Raw genomic sequence first — 17,526 nt, 5'->3', positions numbered from 1 at the left:
GCTAGACTGAGTGTCTTGTTCCCTAGAGCAGCTTCCATGGTTTCCATTGCACCACCTGGTTAGTTGCCTTCATGTGATATTTAAATATCAGCCCAAAATGCATAAGTTAAAGTACGGAATGGTTCTCTTTCTTCCTCATTTCCCCCGCCCCACCTCCCCAAATCTCTGTCTGCAGCCCTTCATTCCTAAGCAAATGCTTCCAGCTAAACTCCTGGGGCAAAGCATCGAACTTATGCCTGCCTCTCCTGCCTGCACTCTTGCTGAACTCATGCTGTGATTCGTACAAATTTAATCACATCTGCCTAGCAAAATCAATTCCACTCGAAGGAGTTCAAGCTTGTGCTTCTCTGCACCAGTATTAATACCGTGGAGAATCTCTGTCTCCTGAAATTAAGCACATGCAGAAAGCGCTTCAGAGAGAGAGAAGCAGGGCATCTGTGTTTGGGGGCAGAAGACCAGTGGAAGGAGTGGCTGCATATGAAAGGGCCTAACTCTTTTGCATGGATGCTGCAATCACAAACCCACATGTACCAAGGAGGGAGTACCAGTCCAACAGAACACGTTCAGGATTGTAACATAAGTGGGATATATCTACTGCATTTTTATGTCTACTGTACTTACTTATTTATTACATTTATATCTCACCTTTCCTCCAAGGAACTTAAGGAAATTCCCCTCCTCATTTAATCCCAACAGCAACCCTGTGAGGTAGGTTAGGCTGAGAGGCAGCGACTGGCCCTGAGGTCACCTAGTAAGCTTCATGGTTTAGTGGGGATTCGAACTCTAGTCTCCTAGGGTCCTAGTCCAACACTCTAACCACTATACCAGACTGGGTGTAGTGTGGGCTCTATTAGCTTCCCTTCTCACACACTGGAGTGGCAGAAGATTTTCTGTGAAGTTTGTTTGTTGCATTTATATTCTGCCTCTCTACCACGGCACCCAAGGCAATTTACAATCTGAAATAAACAGATGCTGTGAAATATTCTCAGGCCAGTCTTAGAAGCTCCCTGCCCTAGTCTTCCTCACTTCTGCCTCCCCCAAGGGCAGAAGTAGGAGCCCTGGGCAAGGTTGGGGAGAGGCTGCAGCAGCACATATGGGTCTACATCTCCCCCCTCCCCACCCTGCCCCCATTTCACTCTCCTTTCTGGCAGGAGGGCGGGTGGGTATTACTAACTTGTTGCCTTTCTATCCCACTTATTCTCCAAGGAGTTCAAAGTGCTTCTCCCCCTCCTTGTTTAATCCCCATAACAACCTTGTGAGGTAGATTAGGCTGAGAGTGAGTGACCAGCCCAGTGGTATTCATGGCGGAATAGGTATTCAAACTCTGGTCTTTCCCAAGTCCCAGTCCAGTACTCTAATCACTATGCCATGCTGCTTTCTCTTGGATCAGCTGGGCAAAGATACACACAATCAGGTGGTTATGATGATGTAGTTAGGATGCCCAAGACTGCTTGCTCTGAAATGCTATTTATTGCACATGCAGCACCAGCAAAACAGGCACAATTGTATAGTCTGGAGGGGTTGGAACAATTTCCCTGTGGAGAGACTACAGCATTTGGGCCTTTTTAGTTTAGAGAAAAGGCGAGTAAGTGTATAAAGTGTATTGTAATTATGCTGCTTTCAACAGGCAGGGAGTTCCTAAGTGTAGGTGCCTGCCATCACACTAAGAGATTGATTTCTTACAAATGTGGAACAGGAATTATGTGGCATCTTTAACAGCGTCAGATCGAAGCAGTCGAGTGGGCAAGTTGATCTCGCAGGCAAACTGGTCCCAAGTTGTTATGGGATTTATATAGGAATAGGAACATTTTAAAGAGTTGCATTTACTGATAATCTTATTTTGTTCTGGTAAACAGCTTGGAGATTTTGTTTTGCTTTCACAATCGAGTGGTGTATAATTTTACAACCTAAGCAATACCGTTGCGACTCAGGCAGGCGTACTAGGCCCTCTCCCTCCGCACAACAACCCGGCGAGGTGGGTTACGCTCTCGACAGAGCCAGCAGCTGCGGCCGCCGCGGGAACCAGCTCGAGTCGCGCCCGCGAAAGTGGCAACTCCGCGCGGCGCTGCCAGGCGGCCATGGGTCCCCCGTGCGTCCTCGCTGCGCGTCCTCGGGGGAGCTGGAGGCGGAGCCGGGGGGCCGGGGCGGACCGGGGAGGAGGGCGGTTCAGGAAGCGGCAGCCGGCTCCTCCCCGCCTCGCCTCGCCTCTCGGCTGCCAGCAGCCCGGCGCCCTATAAAGCACCAGCCACGGCCGGCCCCGCATCGGCCCCATGGAGGAGCGCGCGGGCCCCGCCGAGCTGGAGAGCGAGAAGGAGGGGAAGAAGCGGCGGCGGGGGCGAAGTGCCGGGTAGGGAGCTCGCTTGGCCGGGCGCGGAGGCGGCGCCCTCTACCCCCGGCCTGGCTTTTGTTTTGTTTTGCGGGGGGGGGGGGAGGACAATCCAACTTAAATCCAGGGTTTCCTGGAGGGGCGATCCAGCTTTAAAGGGGTGTCCTGGAGCGGCGCCCCGGTGCGCTGCCTCGCCCCCACGGTGGTGGAAACGGGGCGCTTCCTGCCCCTCGCCCATCACCGCGGCGGCTGGTCTGGCCGGGGCTGCGTCAAGGTCACGAGCGCCAGCAGGTGACAGCGGAGGGGGTGGGGAGCGAGGCCGCGCCCTCGGCTTCCTTAGGCGGAGCAGGAGTTGAACTCTGCCCCCCGCGCGTCTCCGTTGGGGGCGAGGAACGATCGGGGGCGACTCCCCCCCCCACTCCGCTCAATCCTCCTTGTAGAGTCACCGAGGCGGGGCGGAAGTGGCGAGTTCCTGGGTCCAGGTGGGGCAGCCCTGGCTGGAGGTGCCTCCTGGATCGAGGTTAGGGAAAGCATATGACTGGGAAGTGGGCGAAATTCTTTAGTGGGTCTCTGCTGCCTGTTTCTGTCCCATGGAGCCTCCAGTACCCCATGCTTGAGTTGTGGCTAAGCAGTCAAGAGTGCTCCAGCCTGGATCTCGGACTCCCTCCTGAAGTCTGGCTGTAACAGCTGCTCTCTTTTCCTTTGCAGCTCTAGCATGTGAATGAGGAACAGATTCTGCCCAGAGGAGAAAAGGATGAACTTAGGCGGCCTTTCCACCGCCCCTCAGGGTGGCTTTGCCCACTGGCCTGAGCCTCTGCCCTTAGCGAAGTGCCTTGGTGGCAGTGGGCAGGAGGAGCCTGAGGGGAGCTCCATGCAGGAGAGTGGCTACCTGAGCCTGAAGGGCCCAAGCCCAGAGGAGTCTGACGCAGACCTGGAGTCGTGGAGCTCCTTGGAGCAGGACACCACCGAAATGCAGATGAAGGTGGACTTCTTCCGCAAGCTGGGCTACTCCTCGGAGCAGATCCTGGCTGTCCTCCACAAGCACGGCCTGAACGCTGACACCAACACTGTCCTCGGGGAGCTGGTCAAGCATGGGATGGCCACGGGGGAGAGGGACCCTGCTGAGGCGCCCCAGGATGCCCCCGAGGCACCACTGGTCCCACGAGGGGGTGCAGCAAACCAGAGCCCCACCCGTGCCACACCTCTGGAGGGAAAGGACGGAGAGAACTTGCGTCCCATCGTCATTGACGGGAGCAACGTGGCCATGAGGTAGGGCCTTGTCTGTGGTGGCTCGTTCCCTCCCACGTGGGAGGTGCTTGCTGGGACTGTGGCGCCTGCCTTGCAGGGGGTTGGACTAGATGGCCCTTTGGGTCCCTTCCAGTTCTATGATCCTATAAGCAGAGAGTGACACCTTAAATGCCCAACCTGGCTGTTCTTTTTAAGCCCTGATGTAAATATTCTTGGGAGCGGCCTAGTTCTTTGCCTATCCTCTCCATCTCTGTGTACTTTCCCTCTGTAGTGGTTTCATGACTGACTCGTGGGGCGTTGACAGAGCTTGATGTCACATGGCTCTGAAAAGCAGGGTGCTTGTTGGGTTTTTTCACGCTGTCAAGTTCCTTCCTGTGCCTGAGGAAAGTGGGCAGGCCTTCTCTCCTTCTGACCATGGAGAGGATCTTCTGTGCAGTGATGGGGCAAGAGTTGTTATTGTGGCGCTTGGAACTGGTGGCAGGGGGCAGAGGTTCTGACCTGCTCCTCTTCCAGCCTCCCGCCATATGAAAGGCCTCAGGTGCAAGGGAGATTGCTCAGGACCCGTGTTGCACAGCTGGCAAGCCATGCTCTGCTGTTTTGCAAGAAATAAGCCGCTTGAGAACCAACACGTCCACCTCCTTAAGCAAGGGGAGGGCCTCGTGCTACAAGTTTGTATGTTTTTGTTCCTCTCACTGTGGGCAGGATCCTCTGCCTTGCTGGGAGGGAAAGGTCTGTGTTTGTGTGTCCTGTTTTGTCCAGAGGGCAAGATCCTGCCCTGTGTAGATATGGTGGTCTTATATTTATGTCTTTCTTGTCAGCTGAGGTGGTCTCCCCAGATTGACAATAAAATCCAGGCAAAAATTACAATGGGGATCTGATGTGTTGTGGTGTGGTGCGTGGTTATTGTATCACATCTTGTCCCCTGACAGTGGGTGATACAATCCAGGGGTCTCTGCTGCTGAGGGATGGGGCGGAAGCAGCTGCAGATAGGGAGTGGAGAGGAACTGATGGCAAAGATGTCAGCCTCCTGAAACAGCAACCCTTCCACTGAGAGGAGAGTTACCTAACTTTTTTTAACATTAAGTTTCAAGCCCAGGAATCTGCCTGGCAAGTTAATTTTACTCCAGGGTTAAAAGAGGTGGTGGCAGCATACAGGTTGCTTGTTCATGCTTTCATAGACAAGTTGGAACACTGATTTCTGGATTTCTATGACGGAATTATGCTTGTAAGGAAGCATCTGACCAAGCAGGTTCCCTGCTCTATAGTGATCATTTCTCTCTTGTGGTTGTTGCTCATCTAAGAGCTGTGATTTGATTTGATTTGATTTCAGAGGGGTGCAGCAGGCGGAGGGGGTGCTTCTCAGGTGGAAGAGGCAGCAACTGTGGGTAGGAAGGCCAGTTTCCCCCTGCAGGAGTTCTGGGCATGTCTTGGGGCAGATTTGTCCTTGCTAGTTTGCTAGTTTTAACCCACCCACCCCGCCTACAGCCTTCCAGTTATTGAGAGCATAAAACACTTGCCTCAAAACTACCCATTGTGCTGATTCATAAGTTTCCAGGACCCAAAATGTACCTGCCCCTTTCCCAGAAGCACCTCAGGGCCACTGCAGAGAGGGCCTGGATGTAGCCCCCCTCTTGAAGGTACCCTGAGCAAAAGAATCCTAAAACCTTTATTTGCACCAGTACTCCTTCCTGGAGTCTGCCTGTGGCCAGGAAAAACAGAATGAGAATAACGTGGCTTTTTGAGTAAACTATAAGCTGAGTGTATTCCCTTTACTTAATACCCAAAGTGCCCCCGCTCAACTGTGGAATTTGGGGAAGCAACTCCCAAGTTACTGGCTGTAGCTTGTTGACAGATTTAAGCACTTGCCAGTCATTTAAGAAGTTAAGGGTGGCAAACTCTCATGTTCCTGCCAATGGGAGAAAACCTTTTTCTCGATTACGTATGAGCTGGTGCTCTTTGGTTTTGAAAGCCACGATTCTGGAATGCCAAATTCTGTGTGATTGATTCTAGAGTACCCTTGTAGCAGAGAATATACAGTGGTACCTCTGGATGTGAACGGGATCCGTTCTGGAGCCCCGTTCGCATCCTGAAGCGAACACAACCCGCATCTGCACGGGACGCGATTCACCGCTTCCGCACATGCACATGACGTCATTTTGAGCATTCGCAAACGGCAAAACCCGGAAGTAACGCATTCCGTTACTTCCAGGTCGCCGCGGAGCACAACCTGAAAACACTCACCCTGAAGCTACTTCAACCCGAGGTATAACTGTACACAGTCCATGCTGAATGTTCTCTGAATTTAGAGAGGTAACCCCAGGAAAACAGTGCTGATTTGAGAGTTAGCTGCTAGAATGGGGACATCCCTGCAGCCCTTCAAAGGGAGAGAGCTTTTCCTCACCTGGCCTGGTGAGGTTGAGAGCCTGTTAGAAGTTCTAACATTGGTCAGGATAGTGGAGGTGAGAATGGCATCTTAATTCATTCTGGGATCATAGTGTGTCCGCCAACCCCCCACCCCACCCCAGTAGGCAGCTGCCCAGCATCCTTACTGTAGTGTTCAGATACCCCCTGCCCCCTTTGCCCCAAGGCAGTGGTGGTGTTAGGAACTTGGCATAGTTAAACTGTGGAACTCGCTCCTTCAGGAGAAAGTGATGTCCACCAACCCAGATGGCTTTAAAAGGGAATTAGACAAATTCCTGGAGAAGAGGGCTGCTAGCCATGATGGCTGTGCTCTGCCTCCACAGTTGGAGACAGCCATGGTTCTGATTCCCAGTTGCTGGAAACCACAGGAGGGGAGAGGGTTATTGCACTCAGGTCCTGCTTGCTGGTTCCCCATTAGGGCATCTGGTCAGCTGCTGTCGGACTAGATTGGCCACTGGCCTGATCCAGCAAGGGCCTGTTTTCTTTCTTTTATGGTGGAAATGGGCAAACAGCAGTTGCTATCCTTATTTGCTCCTTGATCACAGTTAAGGTTTCAGGGTTTTTACTGCCTGCCTCCTGTCCATCAGACCCTCCTAAAGGAGCAGGGTGGAGGGGGATACAAGTCCTACACAAGTGTGCTGTTAATTTGTTTTGTTTCTAAGGTTTGTTGGTTTTCTGCCTTGCTATTTTTATATAAACAAGCAGCCACCAGGACCCAGGAAGAGCAGGGCAGTTTCAGAGCTAGCTTCCTGTTCAGAGTGGAATGACGAACTGCTGTGTTCGTTCTTGATTCACCCTCCCCTGGATAATACTCAAGGCAACTATATGCAAATCTCAGAGGGGTGAGTGGAGGAGAATTGGCCTCCACTTCCTTCTAAGGGAATTTTTCACAGTTGTTGCCACATCAGATGAGTCTGCTGAGCTCCTTCACAAGCCGTTCCACATGAGGCTTCTAGGAAACAGCATGCAAATTTTCTCCAGCAGCTGCAATAAGGAGAAGAGGGTTTGGTAGTTAGTTGCTCTTAGATCCTCAAGAAAGTTTCAGTTTTGACTTGTGGGATTTGCTTCCCATAATACTGTTTCGTATTTTAATATTGACTCTCTCTTTCTCTCTACTGTCAACTTTCAGGAAGGTTTAGTATCAAAGGGTTTGGAGGACATGAGAGGGAGCCCCTGGAAAGTTGACATTTCTCCTGATTAGATAGATGCATGGATATTTTTATAAGATTTTGTTAAAGCTATTTCATAATACAATGATATTTTAGAAACCTAATCTAACTAAAAACAAAAACAGAGGAAGAGAAAAGATAATGCAGAGTCCTCTCTCAAAGGCAGCTCTTGTTGCTCACAGAAAGTGGTAGACCCTCCCAGCTCCCACCTGGGAGCTTTCCTTTATACCCCCTGCCTCTCACCCTGGGAGATCTTCCTTTCCCTGCCTCTCACTCATGGTTCTTCTACCAGCCAGCCACCACCTTGGACCCCAATAATGGCCCAGAGCAGAGGGCACCAGAGAAAAAGAAAGAGAAGGAGAAAGAATTACAAGGACTTTCTATTTTCCGTCTGTCAGTTATATAAAAGAAATTATTCAAAACATTCGCTCTAGGATGATATCCAACTGGATGGTTTTGAAAGAGGATTAGACAAATTCATGGAGAGAGAGGGCTCTTGATGGCTCCTCGCCGTGATGGCTGAGTCCACAGCTGGACTCCGCACTGCTCCTGAATCCCAGTTGCTGGACACTGCAGGTAGGGAAAGTGCTCTTGTGCTTGAATCCTGCTTGCAGGTTTCCCTTTGGGGCACCTGTTTGGCCGCTGTGAGATCCGGATGCTGGACTAGATAGAACATTGGCCTGGTCCACCAGGCTCTTCTTATGTTCTTAATGTTGCTTTTCCTCCTCTACCATTAGAGCAGGCATTAGAGCACCTTGCACTGAGGGATTATCCACACTTACCTTTCCTCCGTGTTTTACAGGCACAGTCCAAGCTTTATAGCTCCATGTCCAAGCATCATCTGTCCATACAGGGGTTCCAAGTAGGTCATCTCCAAAACTACCCTTGTGGGGGGGGCTGGTATTTGCAGAAAGAGATTTGCCAACCATTTGCATAAGCTAAAAGGTTTGTCTTATGATGTAAAGTAGGATGTGGAAAATTAACTCCTTCCAATATTGACAGCTTCGTCTTTTTAAGTGAGAATGAAGTTGAGAGGTCCCCCTCAAATAAACTTCCCAAAATGCCACATTAAAGCCGTGTGAATACACTTGGGGAATATCTAAAGGAATACTACAAAGCACATGAATTATCTGTGGCAAAATATTCAATTCAAGCATATTAACTTTATCCCAAATACTAAGTCTAAGCCCATCTTTCCAAATCAAGAGATATCTCTGTCATCAGTCTGTTTAAATTCAGTTTAATTAATTGAGAAATATCTCTAGGATCCAAAATATTGAAATATGTTACCTCTGGGTACCAACAAAATTGCCAGTTAGTCACATAAACCAGATAACTTAATAGTGGCGTGAATTTGGATTTTAAATAATTCATTGTATAGGCAGAAATTAGGCAAAAAATTATAGATTTTATTAGTTTATATAGACTATTGGAGTCTGCTAATAATAAATACTGTAATAATCAGTCATCTGCATACATAGCTGCTTTAAATTCCAGTTTTTTCATGCACCAAACCAGGAGTGTCTTCCCTGTTCTGGCAAATTGCACACCGTCATGGCACTAACCATGAATATAACGGGTGAAATAGATTAGCCCTGCCTTGTAGCCCTCTCTATACCAAACTCACTCAGATGAATTCTGTTTGTCGAGTCCACCTGAGGAGAGAGAGGTGTAAGATTCTACTCCCAATTCATAGATTCTTGTGGAAACGCACATTTTTTCAAAGTTACAGAAATAAACTACCAATGTATTTTATCAAACACTTTTCCAGCATCAGGAAAAATAGTTGCAGCCCATCAGTTCTTTTTTTTTTTTTTTAAGAAACAAAGATTTGCTACCAGCTTAAATCATCTGTTCCCTGCCTTTGGCAAATAAAGTCCGCCTGATCTAGCTATACAAACAGCCTAAAATCTGTTAGCAAGGATTTCTGTTAATACCTTGGCATCTACATTCATTAAGGAGATTGGCCTATTATATGCACAGCTAATGTTGTCTTTAATGGGCTTGGAAATAACAGAGATGTGAGCATCATGTAGTGAAGATGGGCTAGGCACCCGATTCGGAAGCATGGCTGAGTAATCGCACCACTGTGGTGTGTAGTGTGTTAGTGTGTTACAGTGTGGTGTAGTGGTTAGTGTGTTGGACTAGGGCTTGGGAGACCAGAGTTCGAATCCCCACTCAGCCATGAAGCTCACCAGGTGGCCTTGGGCCAGTCACTGCCTCTCATCCTCACCTACCTCACAGAGTTGTGGGGATTAAGTGAGGAGGGGGAGGACAATGTACATGTCACCTTGAGCTCCTTGGAGAAATTATTATTATTATTATTATTATTATTATTATTATTATTATTATTATTATTATTTAAGACCCTATACCCGCAGGTTTCAGGGCAGTTACAACATAAAATCACAATATAAAAACACGAAATACATTATAGAAATAAAAACCAAAACAACCCAATAACACACACTCCACACATTTTAAAAGGCCTGGTTAAAGAGGAATGTTTTTGCCCGGTGCCTAAAGGTGTGTGATGAAGGCACCAGCCGAACCTCCCTGGGGAGAGCATCCTACAAATGAGGATATAAACACAATAAATAAATAAATTTTCTGAGGTAAGGGGACAGGTGACTTGGCCACAGGCAGGCGCTGGTCTCTCTGCAAGCAGAATCGTCTTTGCATGGCAAGAAAGGGAGGGAAATGAACTGGTTTTTTGAAAGCAATTATCTCCATTGACTGCTTGCATGATGTGGGGGTTGGTGTTTGGATTAGTTGGGCTCCTTCCAAGGGCTGATGGGCTTTACCTGCCTGTAGAAATAGGATCCACCTGTTCATTGGGCAGGCCTTGATTTCAGTGCTAAGGACCTCTTCCGATGCTCTGAGGGAGCTTTTCAGTTGTGGCCCCTTGGCTGTAGAACACTTTCCCCAAAGAGACTGCCTGGCGTTTGGAGGGGGTCTTTTTGTTGCCAGATGTCATTCTCCCAGGCTTTGGGGCCCTTCAGGCTTAGAAATTGTTATAGATATTACATTGCATTCTATCATTACATCATTGTGTCTGAAGCTCTATTTCGCGAACTCCCCAGAGAACCTGCAGGAAGGAAGCCAGCCGATAAACAAGCGCTGCCGGTCCTTGCTTGAGCCCTTTTGGAAAAGGGACCCTGAAGCCAAAAGAGCATCCTGCCTGCCCTGTGGCTACGGAGACCTTGGAACCACCAGGGGTACCAGGGCAGGTGTGGCTTCCTGAGGTTCCTCGTGTTTCTCTCTTGCTTTGGAAAGGCCAGCTTCTAGAAACCATGATCATAACAGGAAGCTCTGGGAAAGACATCAGCGCCCCATGAAAGTTTAAGGCACTCTCTTAATAGAAAGTCATATTTTCTTCCCATCAGGAATTCTGTCAAGGATTTGTTTAGCTGTGATTATTTCTACGTTGCAAGGGGTTGGACAAGATGACCCTTGGGGTCCCTTCCAAACCTGTGATTCTATGATCATCCCCACCTGGCCCCTAATTTAAATCTTTTGGGGTGTGGGTGATCAAAAAACTATGGGAACATTTCTTTCTGCCAGAAGGAATTAACATATTCAGCCTATGCAAATATTACTTGCATTATGTGGGTCTTTGTGGGGGAGCATTTCTCAGCTTCACTGCTGCTGGGTCCTTTTTTCCTTCCTGCTTGGCGCACGTGCTAATTGCACAAAGGCCTTGGACAGGAAGTGGATTTCACCCTCTGATGAAACTGCCCAGGGAACATAAGCTGGTGGCGCTGGACTGTTGCCCAGAGAGGAGCATCTGACCTGGCTGCTTCTTGTGGGAGAGGCTGGGATCTGGAAGTTCTGCCCCCTCCATGTCAGAGTTGTGGGCGGGGAAGAGGTTTGCCGGATGCAGCGACTCCAAAGGGAAGCAGTTGTGCTCTGTGCGTGCCGAAGGGGAGACCGCCGTTTACTCGTTTGGCAGGGATTGAGCCTTCCTGGCATTCAAAGCTGCTTTCCTTGGCTTAGGTGGGGTTAGAAAACTTTGCACTGTGTTGATGTGCATGTCCTTGAACCCCCAGCTGGAAAGATTGGCGTTGGGAAGGACAGATTCCTCTCCCAACTCCCCCTTTCCACTTCCTCTTGGAAAAGGTTCTTTGTTGGTGAGAAAAGTCTGCCCTGTGTTACCAAGACTAGTTGTTGCAGGAGCTCAGTCGCATCCACTGCATACCTCAACTTATCAGCGATGATGTTGTACATTAACCCGAAGACTGTTTCCAGAGAGCTAATTTGAGCAGGAAGAAAACCAAAGGGATTGGGAGAGGGGAAGGCTGATGCAAGTGGCAAAAGGGCAGAGCAGGCAGTGAAGGGCATGCTGAGGGTGAGATCCAGGGCTCGCAATGTCCAACCTGGAGGCAAAAGTGCTTTAACAGACCTCTTCCACTCAAAAGAGCAGGCATAGTCACAGGAGGGGACGGTGCTCTCATGCTTGAATCCTGCTTCCAAGTTTCCCATGATGGGTATCTGGTTGGCCAGTGCGAAAAGAGGATGCTGCACTACTTGGGCCATTAGCTTGATCAGGCAGACTTTTCCTGTGATTCCCCCAACCCTCCCAGCACACATAAAAAACATATTTTCAGAGGAGCTGTTTTTCAAAAGAATAAGATTTATTTATTTTTGTTTCGCATTGTTTTGTGTATCTGTATCATTTATAAACCATGATGGCAGAGAGGGCTATCAAGGGCCACTAACCATGATGGCTATGTTCTGCCTTCAGAAGCAGCAATGAATCCCAGTTGTTGGAAACTACAGGAAGGGCTCTTGCACCTGGGTCCTTTAGCGGGTTTTCCGCAGGCATCTGGCCAGCCATTGTGAGAACAGGATACTGGCCTAGATGAGCATTTGGCCTGATCCAGCTAGCTCTTCTTAGGGGTTGTTGGACTGGCTGGCAGGGCTGAATTCAACATTTAGCATAAGGAATATTCGCTCCAATAATGAGGTCAAGGGGCATCCCAGTGGTGTGGGGAAGGAAGGCGGCAATGGCGGTGGTGGTATGGTGTTCAGCATCTCCTTGTGAGTTTTGGCTTCAAATAACAGCAGGGCACAGAGCTTGCCCAGTGGATCTCCTCTGAGGTTTCCTCTGCCTTCGTGACACACAGGTCACGTGGGAACCTGAACACTGACCCTGTGAATCTTTGTATCTTTGCAGCCACGGGGACAAAGATGTCTTCTCCTGCCAGGGCATCTTTCTGGCAGTGAAGTGGTTCCTTGACCGAGGACACACAGACATCACTGTCTTTGTGCCATCCTGGAGGAAGGAGCAGCCGAGGCCTGACGTCCCAATCACAGGTATGTGTTGAGCACATGGCTTGAGATAGCCAGGGGAGTGTCTGTTTTCATTTGACATTGAGCTGATGACTGAATTCACTGGATGGGATAGATCATGGTTGACTCCTCTGCCTTGCCCACCCTCCACCCCACATACTTTGAAATGTCAGGCGAGGCTTGGCTGTCCCACCCAAATAGTCACCCCAGTTGCCTCTTGGGTTGCCCTGAATTGCCTCTACCTGACCAGAAGGATGCCGAGATGCACCAAGGTCAGAACTCCCCCTCCAGAAACACTCCAAAATCCCACTCTGAACATTTTCCTGAAGTGCTATCAGCTTTCCTTGCTATGGCAAGTTCTAATGGCAAAGATTCAGGAAAGGTAAAGGAAAAGAAAGTCTTTCACACAGAACATCATTAAACTATGGAACTTGTTCTCCCAACCTCCTATGAGGGCTCTTGTGCTCCAGTCCTTCTTGTGAGCTCCCCGTTGGGGCTTCTGGTTGGCCACTGTGAGAACAGGATGCCAGGCTAGATAGGCCATTGGCCTGATCCAGCAGGCTCACCATATGTTCTTACGTTAAAGGTTCGTGACTGTGGACATTTCATCTCTAAGACTTGCTTTCATTTGGGTTCCCACTTGCATGTTCAAGTCAAACAAATCTGTAGGGTGTGATATGGCATCTGAGTGAGAGAGAGAAAGAGGGAAAGCTCTCATTTGGGTAGGGATGGAACAAAATTGCTTGGGGGTGTGAGCAGCAGGCAGTGTTACCTAGGTCAGGCTGCGTCTCTCAGTTTCCGGCTCTAGAGAGTTGGCCTCCCCCATACTCCTGCCAGCTTGGCTTGCTCACGAATTGTTCTGCAAATGCCTGGCCCTTCCAAGAGCTGTCTTGGGCAGAGGGTGACCTTGGTGTGTCCTGTTGCAGACCAGCACATCCTCCGCGAGCTTGAGGAGAAGAGGATCCTTGTCTTCACGCCTTCCCGGCGCGTGGGGGGCAAGCGGGTGGTCTGCTACGACGACCGCTTCATTGTGAAGCTGGCCTACGAGTCGGACGGCATCGTGGTCTCCAACGACGTCTACCGAGACCTGCAGGCGGAGCGGCCTGAGTGGAAGAAGTTCATCGAGAAGCGTCTGCTGATGTACTCGTTCGTCAATGACAAGTAGGTCCCTTGGGCGCTCGAGGAAATTGGACTGGGGGGAGAATGTGGCTGGACACAGAATGGGAGAGATTTGCTGAGGAACTCTTGGGGGGTCCAGCCTACATGGCTGCCAAGATAAGCTTTATTTGGGGCGAGGACAGCAGCATGCCTGGTGGGGCCTTGGAAGCTAGACTTCGTCAGTGGAGAATTGGATCAGAAGGTGTAGTGGTGGCCAGGAGTAGGACTCCAGTGCCCTATTCATCTCCAGGGACAGCAGAACCAAAATACACTGCCCCATCCGTGCAAAAGGTTTGGGTGGGCATGGCAAGGAGCTGGGCTTTCTCAGTGATTACTCCTGGGCACAAGCCCGGGGGGGGGGGGGACAGGGGAAACACCTCCCCGAAGAAGTTGGAACTACAACCCCTTTTTTTCTTTTCAGGGGCCATTTGGGTTTTCTGTCTGTCGCTGGCTGTGGTGGGAGGGGGAGAATCATGGCCTCTGGGAACGGCTGCTCTTGACCAAGGTGTGTGCTGCCTGCCTCCAGGTTCATGCTTCCCGATGATCCGCTTGGGCGTCATGGACCCAGCCTGGACAACTTTCTGAGGAAGAAGCCGGTGGTTCCTGAGCACAAGAAGCAGCAGTGCCCTTACGGTAAGGCTGGTTTAGTTCCACTCTCCATTCACCCACCCCTGGCACCAAACTCTCTCCCTCTTTCTCTCTTTCTTTCTTTCTCTCTTTCTTTCTTTCTCTCTCTCTCTCTTTCTTTCTCTCTCTCTCTCTCTCTCTCTCTCTGGGCCAGGAGGGTTTTCCATTTTTCCTGTGGTACTTCTGCCCCACATTCAACCCCTTTTCCCTTCCCTTTTCAGGGAAGAAATGCACCTACGGCGTCAAGTGCAAGTTCTACCACCCGGAGCGCCTCAACCAGCTGCAGCGCTCCGTGGCCGACGAGCTCCGCGCCAACGCCAGGCTCTCCCCGACCAGGGGCGTGCCAACTTCCAAGGAGGAGAGGGGGAGCCGGCGGCCCTCCCAGGTGGAAGCCTTGGGCTCCCTGCCCCCCGAGAGTGAGAAGACCCCCTTTCAGAAGGCTTCCGTGGACAAGAAAAGCTCCACCCACAAAGCCAAGCACGGGGAAGGCCCCACACACCTCCTGCTCAAAGGGACCCCTCATAAGAGCAGCAGCGGTGGCACCTACCGGCCTGCAGAGTGGTACCAGCCGCCGCCTCCTGCCTCTCCCCACATGGACTCCCTCTCCTACGTGTCTCAGGAGCAGTTTGACTCTGGCATTGGCTCCCTGGAGAGCCAGCTGTCCGAGATGTGGCCCAGCCCCCCGGGCAGCCATAGCTCTCACCCCCACCACTGCAGGGGGCAGAGGCCCACCTACCCGCACCGTCTGGGCCCCGAGTCAAATAGCTACAACTGCTACCAGCCCCAGGGCTACCACAAGTCCGTTGCGGGCTCAGGCACCGGCTTCATGCCCTACAACCCAGAGGTGCCTTCCTCCTCTGCCAGGGCCCTCCCTCCCTCCCTTCCCGGGTACAGCCTGCCTGCTGACTCAAGGGCTTCTCTGGGGCCCAAGTACTGGTCCGAGCCCTACCAGCCAACAGCCCCCAGGGAGGGGCTGAGGGGCCACCAGCTGCCCTACGACAAGGCCTCCTGCCAGTGGGCTGCAACAGACCACTTTGCCAAGGAGCGGGCCAACGTTCACACCCGCCTGTGCGGGATCTTCCACCCTCACCTGGTGGACGCGGTCATGAGCCGCTTCCCGCAGCTTCTCGACCCCCAGCAGCTTGCTGCCGAAATCCTCACTTACAAGTCCCAAAACCCCGGGGTGTGAGGTGGAGGGAAAGCAGTGGTTCGGCCCTGGAGGGAGGAAGTCCTCTTCTTGTATTGCAGGGGGTTGGGCTAGATGACCCATAGAGTCCCTTCCGACTTTTATAATTCTGTGATTCCCCTGGGATGGTCCTTCCCAAACACTAGCTGAAGCTTTGAGGCCTGAATGGGCCAGTGAGCAATTAGGATGAGGGACAACCTTTCCCTCCCCTTCAAGCATTTGTTCAGAGGCAAGGCTTGTTCTTCACATAAGAGCAATGGCACGTCCGGGCAAGGGTGAAGTTGGCAAAAGGAGATAACAGGCTCTCCCGTAACATTGCTGTGATTTAAAAAAAAAAAAAAACTTCTGACAACTGGAAGCCGTGAGAGCACTGCCTGTGCTCTGACTGCCCTCCTGCCTTCTCCCAGCTTTCAAAGGGCACCCACACTCCCCTGACCTCCAGAACTGTAGAAGGAGGCATCTCTAGATATGGGGTGGAGAGTTCAGTGCTCACTACTCTAGCGGCTCAGTCTTGGTGACTGGCAAGTCCGATATTAACGGTTATAGATACTTTCGGTAATGAATATATAGCAATTGCTCCTGGTTCCTGCTTATATATTTTTTAAAAAATAAAGTGTGTGATTCACTTGCAGGCCAGGAGCAGTTGATCTGTTGATGCATATTGTATCCCTCTGTATACGTTATGTATTCTTCCGTGTGGTCCTTCTAGTGGTTGACGCTGAAGCCATCCCAGGTGGCGGCTGGCAGAAGGGAGAGAGCAGAGCACAAGACCCCCTGCCCCATGAGTGGTTTTTTTGGGGGGATGGGGGTGCTGTGACCTGCTCCTTCCTTCTCCCACATGCCAAAGGGATAGGTCAGCCAGGCTAGCACCGTGTGCTGCAAGAGCCACCTGGACCCAGAAAACCCCGTATGCCTGGTTATATTATGATACATCACGGAACAGTGGTGTTTCATGTTAGTAAGCAAAATGCTTTTTAACTATTGTTTGTAATCTTATAACTTTGCACATTTTGTAAATTACGTGAGAGTTTGGTTTTTAATGGGATGGGATTCCTGGATGATGCTGGTTTTCCTTCCTTCTGAGGTCGCTGTCCCATAATTAGGAGTGGGCTGTTTTAAAGTGCATGGAACAGTAAAAACACTTTGGAATGTCTTGTGATCTTTCTTCGTCTTCCTTTTCCTCTTCCTCCTCTTCTTCCTCCTCCTCCTTCTTTTCTCTCTCTCTCTCTCTGAAGCAATAACAACCGATTGTGATGCACAAATAAAAGGCCCTGGTTGTTCACATCACTCTCGTCCCCTTAATTTATTTGTTGCAATTGTATATCCCACTTTTCCTCCCAAGGGGCTGAAGGCAACATACGTGATTCTCCTCCCATTTTACCCTCACAGCAACCCTGTGAACTAGAAAGGTGGTGGCTGGTGGACATTTACCCAGTGAGCTTCAATGCCAAGAGGGGATTTGAACCCCTGTCTCCCAGGTCCTGGTCCAACACTCTAACCACTACACCACACTGTCTGTCAATGGTTGGAACCCACTGCTACTGAAGCAAGGTGCCTTCAGGTAGAAGCAGGAGGGTGAGAGGCAATTTCTGTGGCACCCCTCCTGACACACCAATGCTGCCCCTAGGGCTTGTTTCCTCTGTCATGGAAGAGGGAAGGGTGTGGCTGAGAAATCCTGGACTCCTGCATCCCAAGCGTGGTCCATGAAGCCCCTGTGAGACCAGTGTGTGTGTGTGTGTGTGTGTGTGTGTGTGTGTGTGTGTGTGTGCTGCAAGATGCTAAGAAAGACATTCTCTCCATTTCCACCCCAAACTCTAGCAGCAGCTCTCGAGTCATGAAATGGAGCCCTGCCTCTCCTGCTTCAACTTAAACCATGGAACTCAACTTGGATGGCTTTAAAAGAGGAATGGGTAAATTCATGTAAGAGTGTCAGTGGCTACTAGCCATGATGGCTACACTCTGCCCTCCACAATTGGAAGCAGCAATGCTTCTGAATCCCAGTTGCTGGAAACCACAAGAGGGAAGAGGGCTCTTGTGCTTGGGTTCTGCTTGTGAGCTTCCCATGGGTGCATCTGGTTGGCCACTGGGAGGACAGGATG

The 17,526-nt window shown here is 50.5% G+C and overlaps 1 protein-coding gene across 1 annotated transcript; it reads left to right on the top strand.

The window, feature by feature from the left end:
* The first annotated feature begins 2,141 nt into the window (after positions 1-2,141).
* Positions 2,142-16,714, top strand: ZC3H12A (zinc finger CCCH-type containing 12A). Its single transcript, XM_083751443.1, has 6 exons — positions 2,142-2,347; positions 3,035-3,595; positions 12,341-12,480; positions 13,383-13,617; positions 14,141-14,247; positions 14,463-16,714. The coding sequence occupies exons 2-6, from the start codon at positions 3,048-3,050 to the stop codon at positions 15,428-15,430; spliced, it is 1,998 nt and encodes a 665-aa protein (XP_083607569.1). The 5' UTR covers positions 2,142-2,347; positions 3,035-3,047; the 3' UTR covers positions 15,431-16,714.
* The last annotated feature ends 812 nt before the right edge of the window (positions 16,715-17,526 follow it).

The sequence above is a fragment of the Podarcis gaigeae genome (genome assembly GCF_964106915.1).
Source record: "Podarcis gaigeae genome assembly, chromosome: 8".
Taxonomy (NCBI): Eukaryota; Metazoa; Chordata; class Lepidosauria; order Squamata; family Lacertidae; genus Podarcis; species Podarcis gaigeae.
This window is presented reverse-complemented; position numbering and strand designations above follow the sequence as displayed.

Bases quoted from the DNA above. Each gene is read 5' to 3' on its own strand.
- ZC3H12A (XM_083751443.1), top strand. From the start codon at position 3,048: ATGAGGAACAGATTCTGCCCAGAGGAGAAAAGGATGAACTTAGGCGGC. The intron at 12,481-13,382 runs GTATGTGTTGAG...GTCCTGTTGCAG, and splicing joins GCCTGACGTCCCAATCACAG to ACCAGCACATCCTCCGCGAG. The intron at 14,248-14,462 runs GTAAGGCTGGTT...TTCCCTTTTCAG, and splicing joins GAAGCAGCAGTGCCCTTACG to GGAAGAAATGCACCTACGGC.